Source organism: Odocoileus virginianus, chromosome 16 (assembly GCF_023699985.2).
Source record: "Odocoileus virginianus isolate 20LAN1187 ecotype Illinois chromosome 16, Ovbor_1.2, whole genome shotgun sequence".
Classification (NCBI taxonomy): domain Eukaryota; kingdom Metazoa; phylum Chordata; class Mammalia; order Artiodactyla; family Cervidae; genus Odocoileus; species Odocoileus virginianus.
In genome coordinates, this window is record NC_069689.1 from 19,907,791 (window position 1) to 19,935,473 (window position 27,683).

Genomic DNA, 27,683 nt, shown 5'->3' on the forward strand with positions numbered 1-27,683 from the left:
GTTTAGGAAGCACTGGCCAGGTCACTTTAGTTTAAGGGAAACTGCTACAGCTGTAAGGGCTTCCCTGATAGCTCAGCCAGTAAAGAATCTACCTGCAATCTGGGAGACCTGGGTTCGATCCCTGGGTTGGGAAGATCCCCTGGAGGAGGGTATGGCAACCCACTCCAGTATTCTTGCCTGGAAAACCCCCATGGACAGAGGAGCCTGGTGGGCTGCAGAACATGGTGTCACAAAGAGTCAGACATGATTGAGCGAACTACAGCTGAGACTTAAGGCAACTCATTTACTACTTCTCAGCTCTGATTTACTAGTTAGTAAAGATGGCCATTAGATTACATAGTTTTTCAAATGTCTCTTTCCATTAAGTTTCTCGGTATGGAGAGGGTGCAAACAGGGGCCCTACAGGCAGAAAAGTGGCCCGATGACATACTGTGTTAACTGCCTAGAATTTTTCTATTGGCAGCACCTGACTGACAGCCCTTTAAACTGAGCTTGTATTCTGTTTCCCTACTGAGTTGTCCAACTCAGTTTGACTGAGACTATCCAAGTGACTTTTATATGCATTTGAGAACCTGACTGAAGAATTAGGGGTAGAGGGGAGCAATATTTCTATGAAAAAAGAGGATAAAATAGTTGTGACATTAAATTTTTTCAAAGAAGTGCTCGCTTCAGCAGCACATATACTAAAAATTGGAATGATAAAAGAAGATTAGCATGGGCCCTGAGCAAGGATGACACGCAAATTTGTGAAGCATTCCATATTTTTAGCCAGGACATGGAAGCAACCTAGATGCCCATCAGCAGATGGATGGATAAGAAAGCTGTGGTACATATACACAATGGAATATTACTCAGCCATTAAAAAGAATACATTTGAATCAGTTCTAATGAGGTGGATGAAACTGGAGCCTATTATACAGAGTGAAGTAGGTCAGAAAGAAAAACACCAATACAGTATACTAATGCGTATATATGGAATTTAGAAAGATGGTAATGATAACCCTATATGCGAGACAGCAAAGGAGACACAGATGTAAAGGACAGTCTTTTGGACTCTGTGGGAGAAGGCGAGGGTGGGATGATCTGAGAGAATAGCATTGAAACATGTATATTATCATATGTGAAACAGATCGCCAGTCCAGGTTCGATGCATGAGACAGGGTGCTCAGGGCTGGTGCACTGGGAAGACCCTGAGGGATGGGATGGGGAGGGCGGGGGCGGCGGGGGGTGGGGGGGGATCAGGATGGGGAACACATGTAAGCCCATGGCTTTTTCATGTCAATGTACGGCAAAAACCACTACAATATTGTAAAGTAATTAGCCTCCAATTAAAATAAATTTTAAAAAATAAAAAAATTAATATTTTCAAAGAAATATTAAAGTTCCCTAGCTATATTTATGGCCGTTATGCAGCCTTCATAATAGATTCTGTAGATGTTCTAGAATTCTTATTGACTAATCATTATGAAACTGCTTAAAATTTTCATGATTTCATGTTAACTCTGGGTTTTGTTTCCATAGTTCTTAGACTGCTTGAAATACCACTACTACAAGTAATTGTTGGCAACCCAAATTTGTTGGAAGTTGAAGTTGAAGGCTATTTTGATGAAAGTGATAGTTATATAATGGAAGTTTCTACAGCTAGCAAAACTTTACACCAAGTAAATTTTCCTTTAATTATTTTTAAAAATCTACTGATTATAGAAAATTTAGGTTATAAACCATGAAAAAGAAGGAAAAATTATGCATAATCCTACCTATCAAGGATGATGAAACACTTTTAACAACTTGGGCATTACAAAAAGGCTGTATGTGATAGACATTAAAAAATTGAGCTCTGGAAAAGACTGGGTTTTCTCTGCTGCTACTGTTTTTATGGGCTTCCCAGATAGCACTAGTGGTAAAGAACCCACATGCCAATGCAGAAGACGCAAGAGAGATGGGTTTGATCCCTGGGTCAGAAGATCTCCTGGAGGAGGGCACAGCAACCACCTCCAGTATTCTTGCCTCGAGAATCCCATGGACAAAGGAGCCTGGTGGGTTACAGTCCATAGCATCCCAAAGAGTTGGACACGACTGAATCAACTTAGCACACATGCAGGCAGTGTTTTTGTGAGCTTGAGAAACATACTTGGACCAAATTTCCTCATCTATAAAATGGAAGTGATAATAATAATACTTCATAGGATTGTTTTGATAATTAAATGTGATAATTCATATAGGCCATTTCAGTAACTGTCTGGCACATAGAAAATGGTCAACAAGGAAATAAACAGTAAGTATTCATTGGAAGGATGGGTGCTGAAGCTCCAATACTTTGATGCAAAGAACTGACTCATTGGAAAAGACCCTGATGCTGGGAAGGATTGAAGGCAAGAGGAGAAGGGGGAGACAGAGGATGAGATGGTTGGATGGCATCACTGACTCAATGGACATGAGTTTGAGCAAGCTCCAGGAGGTAGTGAAGGACAGGGAAGACTGGTGTGCTGCAGTTCATGGGATCACAGAGTCAGACACAACTTAGTGACTGAACAACAATGAATTTTCCATTTTTTCCTTTTTTCCCTGAAATTAGAAGAGTATTATATATACACTTTTAAAAATTTGCTCCTTCTGAGAGGTTGATAATGTTCCAAGGCCCTCGAGGAGGAGAAAGGGACAAAATTTTTTTTCTACATTCCTTCATCTCAGTCACATAAGATGTTTTTTCCTTAAGTTCTGAATTGTTATTGCAACAATCTATTTCTTCTAAGACTAACTTTCTTTAGTCCCAGAGCTAATGATTACACAACAAAGCAACTCATTTGCTCAAGGGTATGTTTTTCCTTAAACTCTATACTAATGATTATATAACAACAATATATCCTGCTCAAGGCCATGTTTCTCCTTAAGAACCTTCTGACTAATCCTGTTATCTTAAAATGTATGTTGTGGGAGTGTGTCTGGTAAAACCTTTCTATTGTTAGTAACCAATTGAAAAAGTATATAAAGTGAAGTCACTCATTTGTGTCCGACCCTTTGTGACCCCGTGGACCCACCACACTCCTCCATCCATGGGATTTTCCAGGCAAGAGTACTGGAGTGGGTTGCCATTTCCTTCTCCAGAGGATCTTCCCAACCCAGGGATCACATCCAGGTCTCCTGCATGGTAGGCAATCGCTTTACCATCTGACCCACCGGGGAAGTCATCAGGGGAAAAGTATACAAGGCCTTGATAAGATTATCAAGACTATCAAGGGGGTACATTCCCCTTCTGATGTCTATTTTAGAAGATTTCTCTGTCTCTTTTTCACTGTAATAAAACTTCTGTCACATGAAGCTCTGACTGCCTGGAGCCTCTTCTCTGGTCCCGAAGCTAAATTCTCTTCTTCGGAAATCACAAATCTGACACCATTCACTGTAAGCTATTACTTCCACTTAATTTTATGGTATAATCCTTTTGTGTCAGTAAGTATTTTTGCATATTCTAAAATTTGTCTATCATGAAAATTTCCAGATTTAGACAAAAGATGAATTTCCATATACATATTTCTCAAACAGTCAGGGTTTTGACCCTTTTTTTTTTATCATTCTAATTTTTTTTTGGTTTATATTCTGACCAATTATATTCAGAATTATTTATATTCTGTTATAATATATTCTATTCTGTTAAATGAATAGCAACTTCATGTCATTTCACTCCTATATGCTTCCATGTTGTTGTTCAGTTGCTAAGTCATGTCCAACTCTTTGCAAGCTCATGGACTATAGCATGCCAGACTCCTCTGTCCTCCACTGTCTCCAGGAGTTTTCTCAAATTCATACATATATGCCATCATACACATCTTCAAAAATACATGTATAATCTCTCACTTAACAAGATGCCATTATCACCCTTGAAATGTTTTATGCTAAATTTGTTTTGATATTCTATAAAGCTCAATCCATGAGCAAATTCCCCCAATTTTCTCAAAAAAATTGTTCATGGTTGGTTTGTTTGAATTGGGATCCAAACAAGAGTCACATAGTCTATAGTTATTTATTCATCTCTTTTCATCAAAAGTAGGTATTGCTCCATTATCTTCCCCTGCCATTGAACTGCTGCTGTTGAGTCAGTTATGTTACAGAGTCTCCAATATTCTGGATGTTTCTGTTTGCTTACTTATTTCTTATTGAACTTAGGCTTCCCCCCTCCTCACATCCCAAATTTCCATTAATAGTAGAACCCTGCTTAGATTCTGATTTGATGTGTTTTGGCAGAAATTCATTAAAAATCGTTATTTTTAATGGTTTACAGAGTATGGGGATAGGGAAAAAACTACCAGAGTTACTATTTCTCTACAATTATTAGTATCTCTATATTTTTTTAATTTCCAGAAATACTTGAGAATTTCAAACAGAATTTATCAAATTTTGTTGAATGTTTAATGTTGTGCAAGGTGAAAATATGTTTTCTGTACACAAATTTCTACTAAAAGCATATCTTTGTGAAATACAGTGATTGCTAAGTGAATATCTTCTTTTCAGAATGTATACCAATGGAAGTTATTTTATTTGTATTATCAAAGCAAATGTCCACAGGCTTATCAATGAATGAGGGAGGCCTTGCTATTCTAAGTTGGTTTCATATCCAACTACATGCAATTATAGTGTTTATTTAATAATAAACACTTGATCCTTGTTCATTTTCAAATGTCACCCACAGCCAATTAGATTGGGATGTATTTCTTCCTGGAAAAGAATATGTCTTCTGTTAAGATTTATTCAAAAACAGATCATTATGGTCAAATTTATGACTCTATTTTTGTCTTCTATTATATTATCATTCTTTTTTATTTCTTTTCATTTTCTATATTCTTTAGTTGATTACTGTCCTAGTTTGCCAGGGCTGCCATAACAAAATACAATGAAGTGAGTGGCTTAAGCAACAGATATTTATTTTCTCACCATTCTGGAGGGTGAAAGTCAAGAGCAAGGCATTGGCAGGGTTGCTTTCTTCTAAGGTCTTTGTCCTTGGTTTTGCAGATGGCTGACTTCTCCCCGTGTCTTCATTTCGTCTCCCCCCGTGTGTGTCTGTGTTCAAATTTCCTATTGTTATGTGATGCCCATCATATTGGATTAGAGCCCACACTAATTATCTCATCTTAATTTAATTACCTCTTTTAAGGCCTTAATTTAATTAACTCCTTTAAGGCCTTTGAACAAAGAATGTTCAAATTAAGCACAATTACACTCATTTCACACACTTGCAAAGTAATGCTCAAAATTCTCCAAGCTAGGCCTCAAGAGTATGTGAACTGAGAACTCCCAGATGTTCAAGCTGGTTTTAGAAAAGGCAGGGGAACCAGAGATCAAATTGCCAACATCTATTGCATCATAGAAAAAACAAGAGAATTCCAGAAAAACATCTACTTCTGCTTCAGTGACTACGTTAAAGCCTTTGACTGTGTGGATCACAACAAAGTGGAAAATTCTTAAAGAGATGGGAATACTAGACCATCTTACCTGCCTCCTGTGAAACGTATGCAGGTCAAGAAGCAAGAGTTAGAACCAGACGTGGAACAATGGACTGGTTCCAAGTTGGAAAATGAGTAACTCAAGGCTGTGTATTGTCACCCTGCTTATTTAACTTATATGCAGAGTACATCATGCAAAATGCCAGACTGGATAAAGCACAAGCTGGAATCAAGTTTGCGGGGAGAAATACCAATAACCTCAGATATGCAGATGACACCACCCTTATGGCAGAAAGCAAAGAAGAACTAAAGAGCCTCTTGATGAAGAGACATTACTTTGTCAACAAAGGTCTGTCTAGTCAAGGTTATGGTTTTTCCAGCGGTCATGTATGGATGTGAGAGTTGGACTATAAAGAAAGCTGAGCACAGAAGAATTGATGCTTTTGAACTGCAGTGTTGGAAAAGACTCTTGAGATCCAACCAGTTCATCCTAAAGGAGATCAGTCCTGGGTGTTCATTGGAAGGACTGATGTTAAGGCTGAAACTCCAATACTTTGGCCACTTGATGCAAAGAACTAACTCCTTGGAAAAGACCCTGATGCTGGGGAAGGTTGAAGGCAGGAGGAGAAGGGGACGACAGAGAATGAGATGGCTGGATGGCATTACCAATTCGATGAACATGAGTTTGAGCAAGCTCTGGGAGTTAGTGATGGACAGGGAGGTCTGGCGTGCTACAGTTCATGGGGTCACAGAGAGTTGGACACAACTGAGTGACTGAACTGAACTGATGAAGATGAAAGAGGAAGAAGCTGGCTTAAAACTAAACTTTCAAAAAAACAAAGATCGTGGCATCCAGTCCCATCATTTTATGGCAAAAAGATGGGGGAACAATGGAAACAGTGACAGTCTTTATTTTCTTGGGATCCAAAATAACTTCAGATGGCAACTGCAGCCATGAAATCAAAAGATGCTTGTTCCTTGGAAGAAAAGCTATGACCAACCTAGACAGCATGTTAAGAAGCAGAGACATTACTTTGCCAACAAAGGTCCATCTAGTCAAAGCTACGGTTTTTCCAGTAGTCATTTTTGGATGTGAACATTGGACCATAAAGAAGACTGAGTGCCAAAGAATTGATGCTTTTGAACTGTGGTGTTGGAGAAGACTCTTGAAAGTCCCTTGGACTGCAAGGAGATCAAACCAGTCAATCCTAAAGGAAATAAATCTTGAATATTCATTGGAAGGGCTGATGGTGAGGCTGAAGCTCCAATACTTTGGCCACCTGATATGAAGAGCTGACTCATTAGAAAAGACCCTGATACTGGGAAAGATTGAAGGCAGGAGGAGAAGGGGATGACAAAGGATGAGATGGTTGGATGGCATCACCGGCTCAATGGACATGAGTTTGAGCAAGTTCTGGGAGTTGGTGATGGACAGGGAAGCCTGATGTGCTACAGTCCATGGGGTCTCCAAAGAGTCAGACACTACTGAGTATATGAACAATGACAACAAAAAGGATTTATCGCCAAATATAGTCCCAATCTGAGATACTGGAGGTCGGGAGAAGTTCAACATACAGTGTAGGCACAGTTCAGTCAATAACAGTTACTTTAATTAACCTTCATTTATTTGGATATTTCCAGGGTTCAACTTCACTGGAGTTTATTGTCTGGGGAGCATCGACTGAGTGTTATGTTACAACATTCGTGCCAATGTTGAAAAGCAGCTGTAGTTATCTCAAGTCTATGCATCACATTCCTAGTGAAATTATCCCCTTGGAAGACTGGATGAGTGGAGTTTACATGAACAGTCAGGGTTTTAATATGATCAAAGTTTTGCCGGTAAGAAACCTAAGCAGTTCCAGCGATATGTTACTTTTGTGTGATTGGCTAGCCATTCGGTCTTAGCATTTCTTTCCTGAATTACTCAAAACACTTCAGTTATTTTTCAGTCTTCGTGTCATTCTGAGGATATGATGACTAAAATGTGAAAATGTTCTGAACTAATGGTTTTTCTTAGTGTAATAGTCTCATCATTATTAATATCAAATTTTCTGCTATATTATGGTGGCATAATCTTGGGCTTTCACAGTATATATAGTTATTTGCCCTTAAGCTGATTCATACTTGTCCTGAGCTGATATATCTTACTGGTCCCATTTCAATGTAGTGACAATTTTAATTTTTGCCTCATCAGAATACATGACTCTTTTTAAAATATAAATTACTGCTCTTTGTTAACTGATTACTTATAATTTTCTTTGTAACAAAAAACCCCAAAATTACCCAAACCTTCAATTATTTAGTAAATAATTGAATTATTTATTAAATATGTCACTAAGACTGTTAATAAGATTTTTAAACTTCGTTACATGACTTCATGACAGCTACCTTAGTCTCTAAAACTTTTTTTACTTGTTTACAAGGTCCAAGTTGCATTAGCATGGTTGAAGGAGTGCTGGGGGAGAGAAATTTACTTAAATAGGTGGAGTTAAAAGTGAAATATCTGTTTTGAATGCTTTTCTGGAAAATCAAGATATTTAAATTAAAGGCTTAGTAAATAATAATGAAATTTACAGTATCTTTGATCATTTTCAGATAAACTACAGGCCTCCGTCTAACATGGGAATTGCTATTCCGCTTACAGATAATTTTTATCATGCAGATCCTAGCAAACCCATACCAAGAAATCTATTTTACAAGTCGAAGGTAAATATTTTTTCTGCAGATAAACTAGTATTTATCTTAATTCAAGAGATCATTCAGTAAAATTACAGATGAAGAGACCTAGCTGCAGAGATTAAACGAGAAGGTGCATTAAGCGTAATATGCCTTATGCAGCACCGCTTCTTCTCCTTCCCCTCCCCCTCCCCTCCTCCCCCCTTGTATCTACCACTGCTGCTATTACTGCTGCTATCCCTGTTCTTCGGCTACTGCCTTAGCCCTTTCTTCTCTTACTGCTATTCCTGGATTTGGTCTTGGAACCAAGGAATCTAAATGGACTCTTTCCCCTTGACCTCTCCCAAACTCCCACTTGAATTTCAAAGAGCATAAGGAGGATGAGAGCATTGGTTTTTTGTGGGGGTTTTTTTTTGGCTTTTCGGGTTTTTGGGTTTTTTTTGGTTTGTTTGTTTTTTTTAATGAAAAAGCCCCAAAGCATCTCATAGTTTGAGCTCTGTAAAAGGAATGATGTCCAAAAGGAGAGAAGAGTATTTGCTCCAACATAGACTCCTTTCCTGCATAGAAAATAACCAAACCCAGCAGCACTCTGCCTGTCTCAAGTTTGAGTGAACAAAGTAGAGAGAAGCCACTAGGTTCAAAAGGAAAGTGCATCTTTGGGTGGCTGCCCAAGGGAAACTTATAGATACCTGTGAAATCTCCCTCCAGAAAAACACACCTAATTGCATATACATATGGACATGCAGACATTCATATCCATTCTTGAACATACATGCACACACAAAGACAGAAAATGGTTGTTCCTTTTGTTCAAAACTCTTCATCTCCCTGTCTCATTCAGAGTAAAAGCTTGATTCTTACAATGGTTTATAAGGTCCTCCATGGTTTAGCCTTGGATTTGCATCTTACCTGATTTCCACCAGGTCAGTCTGTTCTGGCCATGTTGGCCTCCTTGCTAGTCCTCAAATATACTAGATGTATTTTCACCTTAGGGTCTTTAAGCTTCAAAAATTTCCTCTGTCTGGAATGCACTTCTGCCAGATGGCACATCTCATCACCGTCTTCAGGTTTTTGCTTAAATGTTGCCATCATTGTGAGGCCTTCCTTGACCACTCTACTTGAAACTGTACCATCCACCTCCACTGATACCAATCTTGCCCCTCTTCCCTGCCTTATTTTTCTTCATTGCACTTTTTACAATTTTACATATTTTACCCATTTATTTATTATATTTCATTAAAAGGTAAGCTACATAAGACAGAGTTGTTATTGAGGATTTTTAATCAGTTTTACTCTCTCTGTTATCTTTAGTGTCCCTTGAAGGTGGCTCAGTGGTAAAGAACCTGCCTGCAAATGCAGGAGATGTAAGAGACATGGGTTCAATCCCTGCATTGGGAAGATTCCCTGGAGGAGGGCATGGCAACCCACTCCAGTATTTTTGCCTGGAGAATCCCCATGGACAGAGGAGCCTGGCAGGCTACAGTTCATAGGGTCTCAGAGTAGGACACGACTGAAGCGATTTAGCATGCATGCATCTTTAGTACCCAAAAAAGTGCCAGACATAGGTAGTGCTTAAAAATTGTTCAACGAACCAATAATACACATTTATATACATCCTATTACACACACTCACACACACAAACACACACTTACATGGACAACATGAGACTGACTTGTTGAACCTTAGATTTCAGGGTAAAAAATTCTGTTCCAGGCAATGAGCAACTCAAATACTGAATTCTTCAATTCTAGTCTCTTCCGAAGATGAACACTGTTATGTCACTAGAATCAAGCCTTCTCTATTGAAATATGAGTTTAATATATTTACATAGAAATCCTTAGTTTGGGTTTTCTTTTTTTTTCTTCTGGATTTTCTTGGGAGTCCCTTGGACAGCAAGGAGATCAAACCAGTCAATCCTAAAAGAAATCAACCCTGTATATTCATTGGAAGAACTGATGCTGAAGCTAAAACTCCAATACTTTCACCACCTGATGAGAATAACTGACTCATTGGAAAAGACCCTGATGCTGGGAAAGATGGAGGACAGGAGGAGAAGGGAACAACAGAGGATGAGGTGGTTGTATGCCATCATCGACTCAATGGACATGACTTTGAGCAAACTCCAGGAGATGGTGAAGGACAGGGAAGCCTGGCATGCTGCAGTCCATGGGGTCACAAAGAGTCGGACATGACTGAGTGACTGAACAATGATGATCAACAACAAATATTTGAAAAAAACTTCCACAATAAGAAAGAAGCATAATCTCAACAACTTAAAAAACTGCCTCAGAAAACAGTATCATAAATACAAGCAAACTTTAGAATAAGCATAGTAATTATTTCAGAACAATTCAAGGAACTATCGTAATGATGAAAAAAATGAAGACAGACATCACACACAGACACACACACAAATGTCAAAAATTGAAAATATAATTGTGAAACCAAGAGTTCAAAAGATTCAAAGAGCTTAATGAACCAAACTAAGCAGCAAATTAGTTCTGAAATGAAATAGTGGTAATGATTGAACAACATTGTGAATGTACTAAAGCCCACTGCACTGTACACTTGCAAATGATAAATTTTATCTCAATACAAAGAAGAAAAAAAGAAGCAATGAGGACAGGAATGGTAATCTTATAAAAAGAAGGAAGAATAACTTTTTTTTAGAAATAGAGTTGATTATCAAAATCAAAAGCCAATTCTTTACCAAAATGAATAAACTAACCTCTAGCAAGAATGATCAAATGAAAAAATGAATAACACGTGGATGGCTGCAGTGGGGATTTTAACAGCTTTAGTGACTGCGATGAGGAGAGACAAGTACAAAATAAAAAGTTTGAAGACTATCCATAGTCTACAGCACATCATGTCACGTCTGCTCCTTTAGGTCTCAGCTTCCATGCCAGTGATGGGAGCAGCCAAGGACAGGGAAGTGAGCATCCTAATTACTGCATTCAGGATGACACAGGCTGGATTTCCCTGGTGGTACAGTGGATAGGAATCTGGGACACAGGGTCGACCCCGGGCCTGGGAGGATCCCACATGCCGCGGAGCAGCTAAGCCTGTGTGCCACAACTACTGAGCCCACACTCTAGAGCCCAGCAGCCACAACTATTGAAGCCTCTGCACCCTAGATCCCATGCTCCGTAACAAGAGAAACCACCACAATGAGAAGCCCAGGTATCTCAACGAAGAACAGCCCCCACTCACCACAACTAGAGGAAACCTGGGCACAGCAGGGAAGACTCAGAGCATCAGTATAAAATAAATGTTTTGTTGGTTTTTTTAAGTGATACAAGCTTTCTGGTCCCCTGCATGTTGACTCTAGGGTCACTCTGAGGTAAGCAGCTGAGTGATACTTGGGTTCCTTACTAAGCAAGGAGACAAAATTCAGAAATACTGTGCTTTTACCTTATTATTAATGGATTTTTCCCCTTTGACCTTCTCAAAGATTTTATTCATTCAGGGAACAAACATTTATTTCATATTTACTCAATCTGCAAAAATTCTGCCACCAAAAACAGCACATCGACCTATTTTAATTCTATTTGCAGAGATCTGGTAAATTCAAACAGTGTGCAAATGCAACTACTCGGAAGGAGTGTAATTGTACAAATGACCAGAAGTTTTCATATGCTGTTGCTTTCTCAGATTGTCGAGAAAAGGTAAGATAATCTTTAGTTTCCTGAAGACAGGGTGCTTTCATATTAATAAGACTTTGAAATGGGCATTTTGGTTAAACATGAAAGCTAAGATGTAGAAATAATGTCTTATTGTCACATAGAATTAAAGACAACATCAAGCTAAAAAGATTATAATATAAATGTTCCCATAATTCTCGCAAAGAGTCACACACAACTGAGCGATTGAACTGAACTGAGACATAGTAATTAACCTCATCTGTAAGAGAGAATAAAACCTGCATTGTCCTATTCATTTCACAGGTTCTTATAAAGATACACACATGCATATATCTATATGCATATATATTCAAAAAAGTGTTGAGTATATAACATGTATCAGGCTCTGGAATATCAAACTTGAAGCTCAAGGTACTAGTGACAAACTAGAAGACAGTATAATATGCTGGTTAAGAGAGTGGGTTCTGTGTCAAATAGTTCCTTCTGTCAGTCTCCAAGCATTCAGACATGTATCAGGTTGATGTTGGTGCTTGCATTAGCTGACTCAACCTGCACACTTGGTATAACTTTCAAGTAGACCTATTTCAAAGTCCTTGTCAGACTACGTATGACATTATTTTAAGTGATTTCATTGTTTTGTTTTTATATAAAAATAAAATTATACACCATAATATTGGGCATAGAGTCAGCATTCAATCAATTACAAAGGTTGCTATTATATACCACCACGACTCCACACTTGCTGAATTCCACTATTTCTTGAGCATTCACTTCTACCATAGACTGCTCTAAGGCTGCTCTGTGACTTGTCTCGTTTCACTGGAGGCACAGAGAAGCCTGGTAATTTGATAAAGATCACATCATTAATATGTGATGGAGCTAGATTTCAACTCTAGAGCCTGAGTTTAATGAGGATGATAGAAAGATCATGACTGGCAGGGAGAGGGCTTTGGGAAGACCCAGTTCATACAGCTTTCCTTATAGTTCAACTCTCACATCCATACATGACTACTGGAAAAACCATAACCTTGATTAGATGGACCTTTGTTGGCAAAGTAATGTCTCTGCATTTTAGTATGCCGTCTAGGTTGATCATAACTTTTCTTCCAAGGAGTTCAGTTCAGTTCAGTTCAGTTGCTCAGTTGTGTCTGATTCTTTGCAACCCCATGAACCGCAGCACACCAGGCCTCCCTGTCCATCACAGTAAGCGTCTTTCAATTTCATGGCTGCAGTCATCACCTGCAGTGATTTTGGAGCCCCCAAAAATAAAGTCTGCCACTGTTTCCACTATTTCTCCATCTATTTGCCATGAGGTGATGGAACCAGATGCCATGATCTTTGTTTTCTGAATGTTGAGCTTTAAGCCAACATTTTTACTCTCCTCATACAGTACCTTACAGTTCATACAGTACCTTAAGGGATATCAGTTAGTCAAAAAATCATCATAGCAAATTCCTATGGGGAAAAAAAAAAGGTCAATAGAAAGATATGAGTTTTGCTACCACAGTGTTTGCATATTAGTTTTGGAACTCACACTGATTCTGCTGTAAGACAGATTTTTTTTTCATGACCTGAGAAGGCAGAAATTCTCTCAGAAGCACACTTAATTTAGAAGAGCCAAATTGTATTCATCCTTTTCCAGGAAATGAAATTAGTATTGAATTTTCCAAATTTATACTCATTCTTGGCATTTGCATTTTAGGTTCCTCGTTTTAAGTTTCCAGTTATACAATATCCAATTTCTTTGCAAGTTTTCAGTGAAGATGGAAATTTCCCAGTGGAAACTCCATACCTGGTTACTGTGACTGAAGTGAATAACAGGGAAAACTGGAACCTAAGTAGGATTTGCTTCTTCTACAATTGTTATAGCTATAAGTACTATGGTTATTGGGCTTCCCAGATTGTGCAGTGGTAAAGAATCCACTTGCCAATGCAGGAGATACAAGAGATGTGGGTTCAAGCCCTGGGTCAGGAAGATCCCTGGAATAGGAGATGGCAAGCCACTCCAGTATTCTTGCCTGGAAAATTCCATGGACAGTGGAGTCTGGCGGGGTACAGCCCATGGGGCTGCAAAGAGTCAAATACGACTGAGCACAGCACACACACTGTTGTTATTACCTAGAGAAGTGGTTTACAAAACCTTTTTACACAAAAGATAACCAAGGGGTCTTTGGAAAAGAAGTTGAATCAGTTATCATATCACTATTCATACTACTTCTATCATCTCACACTTATTTCTTTTTTTTAATACAGTGCAATGATTCAGTTATACACATATTTATATATTCTTTTTCAGATCTTTACCCTTTATAAATTATTACAAAATATTGAGTAGATTTCCCTGTGCTGTATAACAGGTCCTTGATGGTGATCTATTTTGTAAATAGTGCTATATGTTAATCCCCACCTCCTAGTTTATCCCTTCTTCCCCTTTCCCCTTTGTTAACCATGTTTGTTTTCTGTGTCTGTGTCTCACACTTACTTCATCATCACTTCAGTGACCTGGATTCAGAGCCATTATCTAGATTAGCAGCAAAAATGATTGACTGAGTTTGTGCCACATGTTGGTCTGGTGTCTCCTTTCATTGCTTATATGGAGGAAGATATAAAAGGTGTTGCCAGATTATCCATAGGATCTATCTTCTAATTATATAAGAAAAGTTTATTAAACAGCTTATGGTAAAATAATTGAAATAATGCAGAAGTATTTCTAAGTAAGTAAAATGAAATCTACCAAAATTCAATTTTACCTCAAATACATAATTTTTTGTTGCACATTTGTGTTTGTTCACAAATGTGTGCTTTTAAGGAGATTGACGGGTAGATAGATTGATAGATCAATAAATGGAGTTAAATGAAATTTCTAAATGTGACCAAATATCCAGACATTTCGTATTCTGTGAGTCATACTCTGACCCACATATGAATTTTTGAAATGAAAAATTGAGCAAAGAGAATTAGTAAATATTTGTTCTAACTAACATCCTCGTTTTCTGTGGTTTGCTGAAGTCTGTTCTTTTTGAGCACCAATTGTTAAATATTCAAGTATTTTGCATAGTGGTTGTTACACACTAGTTGCTTAAAATTAGTCATGAAGAGGATATTCATACCCTGTATGGAAAAAAATGAACCCTCCTATGCTGTTGGTAGGAATGTAAATTGGTACAATTACTATGGAGAACAGTGTGGAGGTTTCTTAAAAAAACTAAAAATAGAACTGTTACATGACCCAGCAATCCCACTCCTGGGCATCTATCCCAACAAAACTATAATTCAAAAAGATATATGCACCCCTGTTCATAGCAGCTCTATTTGCAATAGCCAAGACATGGAAGTAACCTAAGTGGCAACGGACAGATGAATGGATAAAGAAGATGTGAGATATATATATATATATACATATATATAGATGGACTATTGCTCAGCTATAAAATGAATGAAAGAATACCATTTGCAGCAACATAGATGGACCTAGTGCTTATCACACTAAGCAAAATAAGAAAGAAAAAGATAAATATCATATGATATCACTTATATGTGGAATCTGAAATATGTTACAAATGAACTTATTTACAAAACAGAAGAAAACTCATCGACATAGTAAACAAATTTATGATTACCAAAGGGGAAAAGGGGTGGGAGAAGGATAAATTAAGAGTTTGGGATTAGCAGATACCAACTACTGTATATAAACTAAATAAATAAACAAGTCTTACTGTATAGCACAAGAAACTATATTCAACATCCTGTAATACCCTATAGTAGAAAAGAATATGAAAAAGAATATATATATATATGCTGAATAACTTTGCTATATACTAGGAACTAACATAAAATTTTTTTCTAACATAATATTTTAAAAGAACTACACTTCAACTTAAATTTTTTTTAATTTAGGAAAGAATATTCACATCCTGAAAATTGGCAGATGCTGCAATCAGAGGATTTTTTTCCCCTTTAGATCCCATGTACTGTTACACCACTGCAATTTCTAACCCCTACACTACATATCTAGTTTTAGGAAGAATTATAAGAAGACAAGAGTAACTGATCATTTCCTTTGGAAAGAAATTTTAGTGATCTTATTGTGGAACTTCTCTGCTACCTTACTGGAAATCATTTACCAACTGAAGGTAGTCCTGAAATTATTTCATTGCCAAATATCCAAAATATAGGCAAATCAGGACTAGTCAAGAGCATAGGGCAGGAAAGGGGGCTGGGGGCGGGGGGAAGAACAGGGCAGGAAAGAAAGGTCAGTCTGGATTAAGGTGGTCAGAGATCTTGTCCTTCTTGGTGATGCCCCTGAGAAGATATGCTGTCATATGCTAAGGCTAATTTCCCATAAATATATTCTCCACCAAGTCAAGAACTAAAACTGTGAAAGAATTTAGCCATGTTATAGAGTGGAATCTTTCATTGTACCTTAATGTATTTAAGAAACTTTATGCAGGGTGAGAAAATAGCATACATGTGCTAAAAATACACTTTGTGTGATTTTAGGACACACTGTGCCAGAAAACGTTAAAAAAATGAAGAACTACTTAGAATCAATTCTTTCTGCTCCAGTGTATAATCCTTTAGGCCTCAACTTAAGTATAAAAGTAAGTTGACAACATTTGTATTTTCCCTATTTTGAGTTTAGATAAGACCTGTATGTCTTTGTTTTTAAAGTTTAGTTATCTATGAATGGTTATCTATAAAGTTTAGTTATCTATGAATAGCATCTGAGAAGTGTGTGGAGGCTTTCCTCCATTTCCCTTGATGCTATTATTTCTAAAGATAGCTTAATGTTGAATTTAACATTAACTTACCATTTTTTGAGCTGAAATACAAGACTAATGGATTATCAAGGTGGAACAGATAAGGTGTTTCCCAAAGTTAGTAGAAACAGACTCACTATTCTTCACCTTGACATACACAGATACATGTCTTCTGGGCCCAGCTGCCTCTAAGAGCACAGCAGGTTGACATAATGTAGGTAATTGTGGTGAAAGTCAATAGAAGTTAGGGGACATATTAAAACCACATATGTGGATTAGCCCAAAGTACTCCTCAAGGCCTTGTTAGACCTTATGTGTCTGTGAACCTGCTGGATAGTTCAGGGAGCTCAGCCAGGTGCTCTGTGATGACCTTGATGGGTGGTCTGGGTAGGGGGGCAGAGAGGGAAGTACAGGATGGAGGGGATATATATATAGCTGATTCATTGTACAGCAGAGACTGACACAACATTGAAAAGAAATTATACTCAAATTTTAGAAAAATCTACCCAAAAACCCCAGCACATGTATACCTTAAATGTATATAATTTTTATTTGCCAATTGTACCTCAGTAGAGCTGTAGGGAAAAGAAATAAAATAGAATGGATATCTTTTCTTCAAAAAAAGAAGAAAGAAAAAGAAAAAAGTATCAGCTATCGAATCCCTCTGTTTCAAACTCTTGTCCTTCTCCTTCCATTTTTATTTTGTTATATGAAGTATATGCTTAAGAAGCTTAGAAAAGAGATGGGAATTTTTCTATGCAGCATCAGTAGGGAAAGTAAACCCAGTGTGTATTTTTACTTAAAGGAACATACATGTCAATGTTGCTAATGCCTGGTGTATTTTTTCCACAGGGCTCTGAGCTCTTTCACTTCAGAGTGTCTGTTGTTCCGGGGGTCTCTTTCTGTAACTTAGTTGAAGAATTTCAGGTACAGTGAAGGCACAGGTATCCAGTGGTATCCAGTGGGGTGATGGCTGGGGAAATAATATGACAGACATCCGTCCAGGACGCACTGAAGAGAAAAAAATGACAACATATATGATGGACAAGGCTCAGAGATGGGGGGTCCTGAAGACTGGAGGTGACATCATCAGCAAGGGTGAAGTCAGGGCCCTCGATAGTCTCAGGACCAGTTGATGCTGGGAAACTTGTAATTAGTGTCTGTGTTTGTTTTTGTTCCCTCTTCACCTTCCATATTTAGCTAGGTTTTCTGATCCCCCCACCATCTCCCCATAGAGACCTCTGTCTGTAACCTTTTAGTTCCCAGCATTATCCTCCCTTTGGTTATTTGCATTGTAACAATAGAGTCTTACACGCTCCCAAAGTCATCAAGATCCAAAAGAATTGGAAACCAAAGTCAGTCTCCTCAAATCACCCTCTGATGTTCAGTGACTCATTTTTGCTTATTCGCATAATGCTATCTGCTGCCTGTGGGGGTGTGGAGGAATGAAGATTTGATTAAATTAGTTAATGGCTCATTCACTCTCAGATACCAATACATTATCAAAAACAAAAGCTCTCAACTCTCTCCTTTTTCTTTTTCTGTCCTGGCCCTGCCTCAGTAATGAGTCTGCACCAGATGGGTGGCCAAAGCAGCAGTGTAGACACTTAAGATCCTGAGAGAAAATAGATCTCACTAGAAAGAGGATCTAGAAAAAGAAGTACCTGTCATATGAGGAGCCTGCGAGAAAATCCTCATTGTTTTTCTCTTTTTTCTCACCTCTTTGTCCCCTGGTCAGCCCCAGTTTCATGGAAGAGCACAATAATACAGGGAGATAAAACTCTAATGAATTAGATTCATGAATCCACAGAAGTAAGAAGAAAGTTGTACAACATCCTTAATGTACTGAGGACAGTCATAGTGTAGGGAGGAAGGACTGTCTATCCAGAATTCAATATCTAGTGAAAATATCCTTCAGGAATGAGAGGGAAATAAAGGTATTTTCAGGTGAAGGAAGAATAAAGTAATCTACTGTAGGCAGAACTTCTCTAAAAAAAAATGCATAAGGAAGTTCTTCAGGCTAAGAATATGTGTCAACAGAGAGACAAAGTTTCAAGAATGAAGGAAGAATTACAAAAACGAATGAAAGAAAAATAGGAAGTAATTGCACAGTTAAAAAGGAAGAGAATCATTAAGAAACAATAGAAAAAGATAAAGTTTCTTAAATCATGCTTTTGAAAGTATCCTGAAACAATGGAATGCAAAGCAAAATCTTGGCTTTTTTATTCACTATAAAGGACATTATTGAAATCACTGACAAAATTTGAGTAAGATCTGTAGATTAGAAAGTAGCATTGTCTCAGAGTTAATATCTTGGTTTGATAATTGCACTCTAATATGAGTGAATCCTTTCAATTTGTGTTAAAGAAGCACAAACTGAAGTATTTTGATGATAAAAAGATATTGTGTCCAGAACATAGTTTTCTGTGATTCTGGGGTTCGACCTTTGTTTTAAACATGTCATGGAATATTTAGATAATCATAGAAGATTGGAAGGGAAACATTAAAAGAAAAACTGTTTTCAAGAACTTTAGAGATAGAAGTTTAGCTGGAGAATACATGATTCAGGGGTGATAGGGTTTCCACTCTCAGAAATGTATAAAAGTGAAAGTGAAAGTCGCTCAGTAGTGTCCAATTCTTTGTGACCCCATGGACTATACAGTCCATGGAATTCTCTAGGCCAGAATACTGGAATGGGTAGCCTTTCCCTTCTCCAGGGGATCTTCCCAAGCCAGGGATTGAACCCAGGTCTCCAGCATTGCAGGCAGATTCTTCACCAGCTGAACCACAAAGGAAGCCCTAGAAATGTATTATATGGCTTAATTGAAGAAATGAAATTTTCATATTGTCCAGTCAGTAAAATCACTAAAATTTTGTTTTAGGTAGAAATGGGTAAGGAAGGCATTCTGGGTGGAAAGAATGACAGCAGCAAAGACACAGATACAGAGAGGCATTAAGCAATCATTTCAGTAGTGGAGCCATTTGGCTGGAATAGGAAGTTAAGTATAAGAAAGTGGGTAGAAAAAAAAAAAAGAAAGTGGGTAGGTTAGGGTCCCGTTGTGGGAGACCTCGAATGTCGGAATGAGAACTTTGGAAAATTCCTATCAGCAATGAGAAGGTATTAAACATTTTTGAAAAGGAGTGTTTAGGGATGAGCACATGATCTACAATTGTGCAATCCCAGTGCTTTTGCTCAAAGTGCTGAGATGTGAACTTGCTCTTTCTTTTTTTTTTAATATGCATAACATAAAAAGAATCCCCCCTGCCAGGGAACATGACATTTTTTTTTCATTTATTTTTAGTAGTTGGAGGCTAATTACTTTACAATATTGTAGTGGTTTTTGCCATACATTGACATGAATCAGCCATGGATTTACATGTGTTCCCCATCCCAATCCCCCCTCCCGCCTCCCTCCCCATCTCATCCCTCTGGGTCTTCCCAGTGCACCAGCCCTGAGCACTTGTCTCATGCATCCAACCTGAACTTGCTCTTTCTTAATGGCATTGAACAAGGAAGCTTGCAGCCTCAGGAGCTACTGTCAAGCCATAGGACTCCTGGGACTTTGGAGGGAATTATCCGACACTGAGGAAGCAGAACAGAGAGCTAGAAGAAGGAAAAAAAGATTATGATTACAATGGATTATTTCCTCTGGTCTTCTGAACTTTAGCATTTTCTTTAGAGAAAAAGATTCATTTTTGCAATTACATGCAGCACACAATTGTCTCCCTCACAGACCACAAACAGATTAGATCTTTAGATCTTACAAAGCTAATTATCCAACCTCCTCTGATGGGCCACCTTTAAAAGAAACACTTTTGTTGTCTTGGAGCACCATACCGAAAACCACAAGTAGTGTATCACATTCAATAGGTCATATTTTTCTATAAAAGTGAAGTGAAGTTGCTCAGTCGTGTCTGACTCTTCGTGACCCCATGGACTGTAGCCCACCAGGCTCCTCCATCCATGGGATTTTCCAGGCAAGAGTACTGGAGTGGGTTGCCATTTCCTTCAATCCCCAATAATTCCTGAAGCACTGGGTGTGCAGTCTGAGCCTCCAAGTACAATAGGACATGATTAAACCAGCTGGTCCATTACCACGAGGATAGTTATCTTCTCATATTGGAAGCAGTTTCTCACTGCTTTCCACACCACTTGCCAGAGCCACCTTTTAAATTCTATTGCTTTCAATACCTCATTTTTGGTACCACTTCTAAACAGTCAAGGCTTTCTCACAGCTCAGTTGGTAAAGAATCCACCTGCAGTGCAGGAGACCCCAGTTCAATTCTTGGGTTGGGAAGACCCACTGAAGAAGGGATAGGCTACCCACTCCAGTATTCTTGGGCTTCCCTGTGGCTCAGCTGGTAAAGAATCCACCTGTAATGCAGGAGACCTGGGTTTGATCCCTGGGTTAGGAAGATCCCCTAGAGAAAGGGATAGGCTACCCACTCCAGTATTCTGGCCTGGAAAATTTCATGGACTGTATAGTCCAAAGAGTCAGACATGACTGAGCGATTTTTACCTTCACCTAGATGGTCAAGATTCTTCTGGTCAAAAATAAAGCAGTCTCTCTTTGTTTAAAAAAAAAAAAGTTTTTTTTATAGACAGACCAATGTTTTACAAAGATCAATCTGGCAATGTTATTATGTCAACGTGAATTGACAACATGGAAAGGAGGCTATTTATACAAAGTAAGGTAATAAAACTCCAAATAGCAATATCAAAAGTAGAACAGAAAGAACCTGAAAAAAGTATTTTAAAAATTAATATCTATAGGACTGCTTCTTAAAAAATATATATACCCTTATATCACTGAAGGATGGTGATACCTTGAACTTGAGCTATACACTAAAGCAGCTTTTTAATCCTTTATCTTGTCCTGGCATTTTCCCACATCCTATTTCTATTCATCTCTACTTTATTCTACCTCAAAAGATAGTCTTGCTTCTTAGTTCACAGGGAAAGCATAAGCTTGAACCATTTTACTCTCCATATGCCCCCATTTCTACCTGTAGCATACATGGCATCCATCCTTACCTCTAGTCTCAGAGGAAAAGATCCTTGCTTCTGTCAGTGATCCTGTCTCCCCTCTAGGAACTTGTTTTTATTAATTATCCTCTCAGGCAGAGGAAACATTTTGAATATACAGAAATTTCCCAATGTTGGCACTCATATTGAGAATTTTCTGAAGAGATGGTAGTCTGGAAGAGCACATGCTTATTTCCTCAACCTCGGATGTACCTTCTCCTCCTCCTCTTATTCTCCAAGATTCAGATCGGGAAGCACATTCTCTGGTTACTCCAAGCAGTCAGGCACTTCCCACCATGTTCCATGTTCCCTGATAGCTCAGTTGGTAAAGAATCGGCCTGCAATGCAAGAGACCCCAGTTTGATCCCTGGGTTGGGAAGATCCCCTGGAGACGGGAAAGGCTACCCACTCCAGTATTCTGGCCTGGAAAATTCCATGGACTGTATAGTCCATGGGGTCACAAAGAGTCAGACATGACTTAGCAATTTTCACTTTCACCATGTTCCAGTGGCACTTTGCCTGTTCCTCTGTGACTGAACACAGAATGTTTTCCTACTGTGTAAGTGTTCTGTCTAACCACCTCTGCCATTAAAGACAAACGATAAGGCTTCCCTGGTGGCTCAGTAGTAAAGAATCTGCCTGCCCAAGCCGGAGACACAGGTTTGATCCCTGATCCGGGAAGATCCCACATGCCACAGAGCAAGTAAGCCCGAGCATAGGAAAAAAGATTAAGAAGAAGAAAAAAGACAAAAGATAAGATATAGGATATAAATCAAATTCTTATTCCCTATGTAACATGTGCACATTGTTACCTGTCAGATTGCCAAGAGACTGTTTCTGAGGTTTGTGGAGGCTGAATATCTATATCAGTCTGGACAGAATATTGCTATATGAGTAGTAGTGTTTCCACCATTGTGTGAATCATGTCAAGTTCAATGTTTTGAATTGTTGAGCTCAGAAAACTTAAAGACTTTGCTTTCTCTATTGCAGATTTATGTTGACGAAGCCCCTCTGCCATTTCCAGGACACACCCTTATTGCTGTTGCAGCAGCTGTACTGCTAGGGGGATTAATTTTTATAGCATTTATGTTCCAGATACGTAACATCCACCCATGGGATACATTCAAAAAACTGATTAGAAGAAGCAATGTGAACCCCACAAATACCACTGCCAATTAGCTGGTTCATAGATGAAAATCTGAATAGTGAACAAATAATAATCATAATTTTCTCTACATTTCCTAGTTTCATTAGATAATTCCTAGAATAAAATGTATTTAAATGTTAATGTAAAAATTAGATAAAATACTATAGAATTAGCATTTTTTACTCAAATTACACTTTGTCAACATGTTTACCATTCCATTCTCTTATTTTGGATACATAGAAAATTTCTTATGTTAACACTTAGAAGATTTTCCTTGAGATTCTTAAGAAAATGAAAAATGATAACCATCTCTTGGGGGACGGGTTTTCTGTATTTATTCTTTAGTTTTTGTTGACTGGAGCCCATTCTGAGCCTTGTCCTTTTCAGATTAGAATGAGTAGAATCCAATCCTGCCAGGGAAAGATAGGTGATAAAGGAGGCTCATGTCCATGTATGCTTTCAGAACCTCATGAGAATTACAGGTGAAGCCATTTGGGTTTTCTTGAGACAACTTCAAAATCAGATTGTAACACCTAAAGAGGAGGAAATGTGACCCCATCATGGGGCTGAGTCTGGGGGAGGTACTAGCTTACAGAACTACATGTAACATGTAGAATTCCAGAAGATGCACCTGTCTGTGCTCTCAGAGCACCCGTTACCAGGTCATCAGAAGACAGCCAGTACCTTTGGAGATCAGAGAGTTACACCCTCCTGGAAAAGCCCAGAAGGAGCCACAGACTGCTCTTGACAACATGGGGCAAGGCTAGGCATCCAGCCCAGGAGAGTCCAGTTCTGGGAACTGCAAACCATGGCTGTGCCTGTATATCCTGAAAGTTCTTCTGAGAGGACAGTGGGCAGGGTAGACCCAGCACTCAGACTCAGGAGCCAGACATTACAGGTTTGCCACTTCCTAGGTGTATGACCTGAGAAAATCATTTAATTTCTTTGTGCCTGAGTGTTTTCACCTGTAAAATGGGGATAATATTAATACCTACCTAATAGGACTGTTGTGAAGGCCAAATGAATTAATACATACAAAATAATCAGAACAGTGCGGGCTTTGTGAATACTTTTAAGTGTTAGCTGTTGCTGTTCCGTTGCAGGTAATAGAAATCCATCCTGTCTAACTGCAATGAAAGGGGAGTTTATTGGAAGGGTACTACAGGAAGCCATAAAATCAAAGCAAAATCCGGACAAGCAGTGCTTGTCCATGGAGAGGAAGGAGACCCACTCTGGGGACCTAGGAGACAGGAGTTTGTCAGCTCCTCAGAGCATCACTTGGGCTAGGGCTCCAGAGATTAAACATGGCACAGAGGTTAAAAGTATAAACTACAGAGTCTGACAACCTGTGTTTCTTCTTTTAATAAATTTTTTAAACTACTTTCACATTTACTGAAAAGTTATTACGGTGGTACAGAGGGTTCTCATATAACCCACACTCAGTTGCCCCTGATATTAACATCTTATAGCCTGGTTTTTTATCTAGTTCCATCACCTACAAGTTATGTGACCTCAGCAAAGTTATTTAACCTAAGAGTCTATCTCATGGTCTACACTTTGGCTGTTTGAGCTGTAGGATGCCATGTGTGCATCTGTATTCCTGTGTGTTCAAAGATACCCCTGCTCAGCTAATTCATTCTTCATGTGACCACAAATTTATTCACCTCTTCCCTGAAAACAGTCCATCCAAAGTCATAGCTGATGATGGGATTCCAGAGATAATGTCATAGAGGCACTGTTCTTGGAGTCCAGAATCTCTAGGTGCTATCAATTTCTCTTAATTTCTTGTCAAAAAGGAGGAAAATGGTGATAATTATTGAACTTTAGCAAAAGACAAAAAAAAAAGTGACTTTTTTATGACCCTGTAACTAATACTAAAACTGGCTTAGTTTATCTTAGGTTTATCTCTCCACCACACATTCCACATGCTGCCTTGCCTCTGGACTGTACCTCACTTGATTAGGATCCTTTGCCCAAAACAATGAAATGTCTTTATTCCTGAAGGATCTGAGGCTTTGGCAATCAGATACCTATTACTCTGTAAGTTAGTTTCCATTGATTTTTTTTTTCACTTTCTATGGATTTTTATCTTGGGGTATCCTTGGTAGTAAAAGTGTGTGGCCTGGAAGCCGCCCAATTAATATTGGTCCTCACTGTGTTGTGGGCTTCCCTTGTGGCTCAGCTGGTAAAGAATCCGCCTGCAATGTGGGAGATATGGGTGCAATCCCTGGGTTGGGAAGATCCCTTGGAGAAGGGAAAGGCTACCCACCCCAGTATTCTGGCCTGGAGAATTCCTACAGTCCATGGTGTTACAAACAGTTGGACACAACTGAGAGACTTTCACTTTTCACTGTGTTAGAGCATCTCTATTTTTTCTCAGTAAGATTGATGATCCCCTATTGTGCCTGTTTTCCTAATGCACCAGGAAACAAAAATGGCTACGCGGCAGTCTTGGTGGGATCAGTGGGATCACTGTTGTGTTCACTGGTATTTTTACACTGGTTAGATAGGCCACTTGATTAACAGAGCTCAAAAGGCAGAACTGTTAGCAGTAGCTTATTAAGTGAAATCTAAAAATAACCACATTCACTCTCCACCCCTTATTTCCCAGATTATTGTGTTCTAGCTATCACAAGCATCCCTGTATACTGGGGATCTCTAACACAGAACATACATTTCATCCAGCCAGAGAAACCACAGTGTCCCCAGGACCACTATACATGAACTTTTGGTAGACTTCCTTATGTCATAAGACCATCCATGTTTCTGGATGGCAGAGTAGCAATCATGCAATGGGGGCTTCCCTGGTGGTCCAGAAGTTAAGGGGGTGCAGCTTCAGTTACTGGCTGGGAAACTAAGATCCCACATGCCTCATGGCCAAAAAACCAAAACGTAAGACAGAAACAAAATTTCGAAAAAGACTTAAAAAAAAAAAATGCTATGAATCCCCAAAACATCCACCGGTTACCTCACTTCTTTTTGTGATGTGAATGAGGATAGGGCCACAGGCAAATTGTGAGGGATTAAAATGTCTAAGTTTCCAGTGTGCTAAAAAGATTGTTGTGTCTCCCTATGGGTAATTAAAATTTTAAGTGTTTGATTGTAATACAACACTTAAATGTACATGGAAATTAACTTCTTTCCAGGTTTTCTGATTGGAAAAATTCCAAATTCATCAGAGCCTTACTATTCTCATTTTTTATTACCTCATTTCCTATGTTGGTACATAAAGTGACAGAAATGGAGGAACATGTGGTAGTGGATAAGACATGCAGAGCAAATGGGTACACATGCTTATTATATAATAAAGATAATTCATCTTTTTCTGGAGCAAAAGGCAGCACACTTACTGCCCATGATAAAAGATTCAGGTTCTGTAAGTTCAGGGTTCCTGTCGGGTAATGCAACTCATCCTGTGTGCACATGTCATCTAGCCTGGCCTGTCTTACCCTAGGGCTCAGGTGCAAAGTGCGGTACAAAGATGCTGATACTCTGGCTGCTGCTGTTGTTGAAAGTAATGAGTTTTCTGTTTTGTCCCAGTGTCTTCTGTTCTCACCAGCATCACCAGAACTACGTCGTTACTTAGCAAGTAGGATAATATCTCAGATCCTTCACAGTTCTTGGTACAAACAAGGCTTAAATTTGTTCACGGGTCTACTGGGTCATGAGAGAAGAGTAACCAATTTGTACTGCAGCTGGAACTGGGCTAGATCCCACTCGACGCTGTCCATTTTTTTGAACCGAAATTATTAGAGCAGAAATTCTAAATGGTATGTGGCATGTTCAGCCTCCCATTTCCAGGCATTGTTTGTCTTGGCGGTAGGGAACATGCGGTTCTCTAGCCTGTTCTTTACTTTGGAATGGGAGATCGCTGTGGGATCCAGAATACTGAATTCATCTAAACTTTGCTAAAGTGTATTCTTATTAACTTCAATTTTCTATTTCATTGCTGAATCTTACCAAGATATCTTAGGAAATTGTTCCTTTATGCCTTTCGGGTCCTGCTACATAGTGAGATGGTCGCCTTGCTCCCCACTAGACCAGGGCACAGAGTCACAGTGGCAGAAGAGTTACACTGTGCCACTAAATGACCAGGGGAAGGCCCATGCTTGACATGGAAGCAACATGTCAGGTGCCAGGGCCCTCTAGGTACCATGGCCACGGTGCCCACTTGGCTGTCATTATAATGAGCATGGCACCTCTCATTTCCATTAATATAAGGGATCCATATCTAAGTGAAGCACTACCTGCCTTCATCAGGTTCTACCAAGATGGCAGTTAAGAGCTTGGACTCCAGAGTAGGATCATCTACATTGGAATGCTGTCTTTGCCACTTTCTAGCTGCGTCATCTTGAGAAAGTGACTTAACTTCTCTGTGTCTCAGTTTTGTTGCCAATATAAAAATGACATTATTTGCCTCATTCGATTCCTTGGGAATTGAAGGAGTTAATATATGTAAAGTGCTTAGAACAGAGCCTGGCATCTAGAAAGTGCTGTTAGAAGTATTAGCTATTGTACAGGGTGTGTCAGGGAGCACATTTTAAAAGACTCAGATGCTTCCCTTATCAATCTGCTCTTAATGATGAAAAAAGGGAGAGAGATTTCCAGGTGTTATCAGTCTTTGAATTCTTCTCTCTCTACTGTATCAGGTTCTTTCTGGCCTTTTGTCATCACCTAACATAGTGCAGGTATTGGGACCAGTTTACATTAGTCAATACAATCCCTTAGAACCCCAGCCAGCAGCCTTAGCTACCATAACAAATACAGTATCACTATGACAATAAATAAAAAATAATCACAAATTATGTTTTTCAATCTTTTGTCAACCATTTCAAAATTCCTGGTCCATAAACATTTCCTCTGAGTTTTAACAATAAAATGAGCATACTCTATAATTTTCAGTTCTATGGTATAACTCTTTTCTATTCTGATAGTGCTTAACACTCTCCTGTTTGAGTCAGAATCCACCATTTGACAATGAGTAGGGAAAAGGA

General features: G+C 38.8%; 1 protein-coding gene and 1 non-coding gene across 4 annotated transcripts in view; both read left to right on the forward strand.

Moving 5' to 3' along the window:
• The window catches only part of CATSPERB (cation channel sperm associated auxiliary subunit beta), a 120,183-nt gene extending 96,113 nt beyond the window's left edge, over positions 1 to 24,070 (forward strand). For 2 of the 3 annotated variants that reach the window (XM_020875990.2, XM_070477946.1), the window contains 8 exons: positions 1,522 to 1,661; positions 7,077 to 7,274; positions 8,031 to 8,141; positions 11,670 to 11,780; positions 13,459 to 13,594; positions 16,257 to 16,357; positions 17,369 to 17,443; positions 22,533 to 24,070. In XM_020875990.2, coding sequence (XP_020731649.2) covers positions 1,522 to 1,661; positions 7,077 to 7,274; positions 8,031 to 8,141; positions 11,670 to 11,780; positions 13,459 to 13,594; positions 16,257 to 16,357; positions 17,369 to 17,443; positions 22,533 to 22,721 — 1,061 coding nt within the window. In that variant the 3' untranslated portion in view covers positions 22,722 to 24,070. The remainder of the gene's footprint in view (positions 1 to 1,521; positions 1,662 to 7,076; positions 7,275 to 8,030; positions 8,142 to 11,669; positions 11,781 to 13,458; positions 13,595 to 16,256; positions 16,358 to 17,368; positions 17,444 to 22,532) is intronic. The other variant, XM_020875992.2, reaches the window with a different exon arrangement.
• Positions 660 to 766, forward strand: LOC139038781 (U6 spliceosomal RNA). Its single transcript, XR_011491930.1, has one exon. It is a non-coding gene; the product is annotated as a U6 spliceosomal RNA (small nuclear RNA).
• Positions 24,071 to 27,683: the final 3,613 nt, after the last annotated feature.